This window comes from Belonocnema kinseyi, chromosome 9 (assembly GCF_010883055.1).
Source record: "Belonocnema kinseyi isolate 2016_QV_RU_SX_M_011 chromosome 9, B_treatae_v1, whole genome shotgun sequence".
NCBI lineage: Eukaryota > Metazoa > Arthropoda > Insecta > Hymenoptera > Cynipidae > Belonocnema > Belonocnema kinseyi.
The window spans coordinates 109,776,010-109,782,311 of record NC_046665.1 but is presented as its reverse complement, the minus strand read 5'-3'; the positions used below and the strand labels follow the sequence as shown (position 1 = coordinate 109,782,311).

Below are 6,302 nucleotides of genomic sequence, written 5' to 3'. Positions count from 1 at the left end.
GAAGATTTGAAATTGAAATTATTCAATTTTACAGATTTATGGCGAGAGCATAATTTGTGAAACCTTCAAAAGATTTTAAAAAATTTTAAATCTTGATCAAATTATAAATTTATTTTTTAATTTAAATTAATTTAAATTTAAAATTATTCAATTTAAAACAATTAAATGCGAAGATTCATTATTTTGTCATTTTTGTGCTCAAAAATGATGTAGTTGGATTCTCTTTGACTATGTAGTTCAATTTTGAAGATTTACAATAGAAATTTCTTTAATTCTAAATACTTCAAATTGAAAAATATTTAATTTGCATAATTGAAGATAATGCTATTTTCAATGATTTTGTGGAATAGTTCAATTTTGAAGATTTGAAATAAAGAATTATTCTGTTCTGAAGATTTAAAATTCCAAATTATTCAATTTTGAAGGTCTAGAATTGAAAATTATTTAATTTGGAAGATTTAGAATCGAGTATTCATTATTTTGTAATTTTTGTGCTTCAAAATGATCTAATTGGATGAAAGTGAACAATTATTATTTTTAAATATTTGCAATTGAAGAATATTCAATGTTTACAATGGAAAATGATGCAATTTTGAGTGATTTTGTTCGAGTAGTTGAATTTTGATTCTTCAAAATTTTGAAGAATCAAAATTGAACATTATTAACTCTTGAAGATTTAAAATTGAAATTTATTTAATTTAACATATTCACAATAAAAATTTCTTCAAATTTAATAATCAACGATTTAAAATTATTCAATTTTTAAGAATTTAAATCGAAGATTCATTATTTTGTAATTTTTGTGCTTAAAAATGATGTAATTGCATTATTGTTTAATATGTACTTCAATTTTGGTTTACAATGGAAAATTCTTTAATTTTGGAAATTTAAAATCGAGAATTATTTAATTCTAAAGATTTAGAATTGAAAATTATTCAATTTGGAAGATTGAGAACTGAAGATTCTTCAATATCAACGATTTGAAATTAAACATTTTTTAAATTGTTGCAATTGTTTAATTTTTAAGATTCCAAGTGGGAAATTATTTAATTTTAAATATTTGCAATTGAACATGAAATTGAACATTATTCACTGTTGAAGATTTAAAATTGAAATTCATTCAATTTTACACATTCATACTGAAAATTTCTTCAATTTCATTCATCTACTATTTAAAATTGTTCAATTTTTATTATTTTAATTTGAAGATTCATTATTTTGTCATTTTCGTGCCTAAAAGTGATGTAGTTGGATTTTTTTTTGACTATGTAGTTCAATTTTGAAGATTTACAATGGAAATTTCTTTAATTTTAAATATTTGAAATTGCAAAATATTTAATATGTGTAATCGAAAATAATTTTTTTAAAAATGATTTTATTGCAATAGTTCAATTTTGAAATAAAGAATTATTCTGTTCTGAAGATTTAAAATTCAAAATTATATAATTTTGAAGATTTAGAATCAAGCATTCATTATTTTGTAACTTTTGTGCTTCAAAATGATCTAATTGGATGAAAGTGAACAATTATTTAATTTTAAATATTTGCAATTGAAGAATATTCAATTTTTATAATTGAAAATGATGCAATTTTGAAAGATTTTGTTGGAATAGTTCAATTTTGAAGAATTCAAATTGAACATTTTTCATCCTTGAAGATTAAAAATTGAAATTTATTCAACATTACAGATTTACAACGAAAAATTCTTCAAATTTAATGGTCTGCGATTTAAAATTATTCAATTTTTTAAATTTACAATCGAAAATTCATTAATTTGTCAATATTGTACTAAGAATTGAAAATTATTCAATTTGGAAGATTGAGAACTGAAGATTCTTCAATATCAACGATTTGAAATTAAACATTTTTTAAATTGTTGCAATTGTTTAATTCTTAAGATTTCAAGTGGGAAATTATTTTATTTTAAATATTTGCAACTGAAGAATATTCAATGTTTATAATTGAAAATGATGCAATTTTGAGTGATTTTGTTGGAATAGTTCAATTTTAATGGTTTAAAGTGCAGAATCATTCAATTTTGAATATTTGCATTCGAATATAAATATTTAATTTGTACAATAGAAAATAAAGCAATTTTGAACGATTTTATTGGAATAGTTAAATTTTGAAATTTAAAATGGAGAATTATTCACTTCTGAAGATTTAAAATTGCAAATTATTCAATTTGAAAGATTTAAATTAAATTAATTCAGTTATACAAATTTAGATTTGAAGATTCATTAATTTATAATGTTTTTACTTTAAAATTATATAATTTCGAACTTTTTTTTTTTAAATATATTTTCAATATTTGAAATTGAAGAATTTTAATTATTTAGTGTCTATAATAGAAAATAATGCAAGTTTGAATGATTTTTTTATAAATGGTTCAATTTTGAAAATTTAGAATTGAAAATTATTTTCTTTTTTGTAGATTTAAAATTAAAATTTTATATATTTGCAATGGAAGATTCTACAATCTCAGCGATCTGAAATTAAATTTTTTTTATTAATAAGATTCACAATCTAAGATTCATTAATTTGGAATGTTTATAATGCAATTTTTAAATATTTTGTAGTTCATTTTTAAAGTTGAAAATTATTCAATTTTCTATATTTACGATTGAAGACTTCATTATTTGATGCGTATAATATAAAATGATGCAATTTTGAATGATTTTGTAGGAATAGTTCAATTGCAATTTTGAAGTATTTTGTTGGAATAGTTTAAATTGAGCATGATTAATTTTTGAATATTTAGAATTGAAATTTATTCTATTTGACAGATTTAACATTAAAAATTTTTCAATTTTAATCATATATTTAAAATTATTCAATTTTTAAGATTTTTATTCAAAGATTCATTCATTTTTAATGTTTGTAATTTAAAATGATGTAATTATAATTTTTATTGGATAATTAGTTCAATTTTAAAGATTTACAATTGAATATTCTTTAATTTTGAATATTTGAATTAAAGAATATTTAATGTGCATAATCCAAAATAATGCAATTTTGAATGACTTTGTTGCAATAGTTAAATTTTCAAGATTTGAAGTGGAAAATTATTCAATTTTAAAGATTTAAAATGGAAATTTCTTTATTTTTGAATACTTGCAATTGAAAAATATTTAATATATATAATCAAAAATGCTGCAATTTTGAATGATTTTGTTGGAATAGTTCAATTTTGTAGATTTAAAATTGAAAATTATTCAATTTTGAAGATTTAAAATTCAGAATTATTCACCCAGTGGGCACAAAATTTGGCGACGTGTTTACGACATCTTTACGACAACTTCACGACATCCTATGTCCATGTCGTTTCGGTGTCTTTGCGATATCGTAAAAATATCGTTAAATCATACGACTCATTTACGATATCGTAGGCACCTTGACGGCATGGACGACATGTCGTAAAGTTGTCGTAAAGATGTCGTATCGATGTCGTAAAGACGCCGCCAAATTTTGTGCCCAATGAGCAATTCTGGAAATTTGAAATTGAGAATTATTTAATTTTATAGATTGAAAATCAAAGACTTTACATTTCAAGAATCATTAATTTGTAATGTTTATACTTCGAAATGATGTAATTTTGAACGTTTTTGAAAATATATTGTATAATTTCAAAGATTGACAATGTGAAGATTTTCAATTTTGAATATAAAAATTGAAGTTTCTTCAATATTTAATCTGTATCACAGAAAATAATAAAATTTTGAATCATTTTGTTGAAATAGTTCAATTTTATAGATTTAAAGCAGGGAAATTATTTAATTTTGAATATTTGCAACTGAAGACTAATATTTAATGTGTTAGTTTTTAGCAATTTGCAATTATTTAATTTTTAAGATTTATGATGGAAAAGTCTTCAACTTTGGATATTTTCGATTGAAGACAATGAGGTTTAGAAAAGGAGGGGGAAGGAAGAAAGAATGGACTGGGAGATGGAAGGAATAAAGTTAGAAGAAGTAAAAGAGTTTAAATATTTGAGATATATCTTGCAAACAGATGGGTATCATGGAGCTCATATGAGAGAAATGATAAAAAAAAAGCAGCATGGGGTAATGAAACAGATATGGGGAATAGGAAAAAGAAGGTTAAAAAAATTGGAGAAGGAGCATGTGGTTATTTAATACGCTAGTATGTCCAGTATTAGGTTATGGAGCAGAGATAATGGTATGGAAAGAAAGGAAAAATATTGAGAGTTTACAAGAAAGTTATATAAGGTGGACACTAGGGGCAGACTGGAGGACGCCAGGATATATGGTGAGAGAAGAAGCGCAAAGGGATAAGTTAAGTATTAGAGCGGGAAAGAGGGCATGGAAATTTGAGACAAAGCTGTGAGTGAAAGGGAGAGGAGTTGGAGAGAAAGTGTTTGATGGAGGTAAAAGAGCGGAGAGGAAGGGCGATCGAATTAACGAGATGGGAAGAAGAAAGGACGGAGTTCTTTAATGCTAGAGAAATAGAAGACGGGACTGGAGTAAGCTTTGAAGAATTGGAAAAAAGGAGAGGGAAAGACAATTAATAGAAAGGAGGATGATTGAGGAATCAAAATACAATAAATGGTATAAGATGATAAAAAAGGAAGTAGTAACAAGGTATTTAGGAAAGGGATGGGGAGAGAGAAGGTGGACCAGAATAGCAAGATTTAGATTGGGAAACGAGATAAAGGAGGGGATGTATAGGGAAAATAAAGAGAACAGAAAATGTAGGATATGTGAATGGAAGGAGGAAACATGGGAACATGTATGGGAAGGATGTAGGGGAGGAATGGAAGATAAAGGAAGCTGGCAAGAGAATATGGTTAAGATTCTAGGAGAGGGTGGATTAGGAGAAGAATTGTATGTTTTTTTTTTGGAATAGTTCAATTTTAAAGATCTAAAATTGATTTTTTTTCTATTTGATATATTTTCAACAAAAATTCTTCGATTTTATAATTTTGCAAATTTATCATGGGCAATATACAAACTCAGCAACAGTTTAATTTTATGACCAATCATTCAGACTGCCGGTGCAAAACTTTTAAAAGTTTTCTGTTCATGAAATAAGGTTTTTCGTAAGATCCATCGTTGCGTTCAGAGTCTTCGAGAAAATAGAGAAAAAGCGTGTCAATCGCTGCAGTTTGAACTTGAAAAAATACAGAAGTGAGAACCACAGATCCAACTCCAACTAAAAGAATAGGAACGATCCTATAGTGAACCACATTTTCCTCTTGGTGGTACCACAAGAAGATGGAAAAAACACTTAAACCGATTATGAAGATTTTTCCAGCACCTAAAATTCAATCTGTAATCTGGCAATGAGGAAAATTTAAATTAGAAAAATATTTCTGCATAAGAATAAAAAAATCCAACTAAGTGAATAAAAATAAATCAAATAAATACAATAAAATATAAATTTTACCTTGGTGAGTAACACAACTCTAATGATATTTCTCATCAGAAGGGAAAAGGATTCTTTTGCAGAATCATAAAATCCTTTTCCATCAATTGCACACATGATATACGCGTGTAGTTTATATACTTGAAAAAATTCTCCAGAAGCCAGAAATTCCATTTGCAACATTTTATAGCGGCACTCGCCACTTCGTTGTTGTATTGCTTCAATTTTTTGTTTATTGCTTCCAAAATTGTTCGAATAACCTTGCAGATGGTTATTACTAAGGATCCAAACGCGACTGTTCCTAAATGGTATCTAAAACAATTTTTAATTCAAATTCTATAATTAAAAAATAATAAAATCGATTAAATTGGCAGGAGAACTATAATATATTTGGCTATACCACTAAGCCACTTACCGATGGTCAGTATTAATCTTTGTCGGTAATGCAGATTTCTGTCATATGTTGAGTTTCGGTCAATATTTCAGTGACCTGACTTATCGAGCCTCTTCTATCTCCTCATTATATAATTCCATATTTATCTCCTTCTTCTAAACATATTCTTTTATTTGCTCTTTATCTACCTCCTGATCCTCCTCCTTCCCTCTCTCTATGCCCTCCTTATATATCCTCTTAATTAGCTTCTAATTTTTTTCCTCCTTACCTATATCCCAATTATATCTTATTGATGATCGATCCTCTTACTGATATATCTTCTATTGGAGAAGGAAGGGATCTCTTGATACTCCTGAGCAATATAAGGAGAAGCTGGTTATGGAGGTGATGCATACTGAGAAAAAGGAGATATAAGAAGAGAAGTTGAGGAGGATCAGGAGCTGGATGTTGAGGAAATAGATGAAGAGGGGGAGGAGAAGAATTAAATGATAGATGAGGAGAAGGAGAATCAGGATATAAATGA

General features: G+C 26.3%; 1 protein-coding gene across 1 annotated transcript in view; it reads right to left on the bottom strand.

Moving 5' to 3' along the window:
- Positions 1–4,938: 4,938 nt before the first annotated feature.
- The window catches only part of LOC117179494 (CTL-like protein 2), an 8,919-nt gene continuing 7,555 nt past the window's right edge, over positions 4,939–6,302 (bottom strand). The window contains 3 exon segments of the mRNA XM_033371359.1: positions 4,939–5,296; positions 5,407–5,516; positions 5,519–5,697. Of these exon segments, the coding sequence (XP_033227250.1) occupies positions 5,000–5,296; positions 5,407–5,516; positions 5,519–5,697 (586 nt within the window). The 3' untranslated portion in view covers positions 4,939–4,999.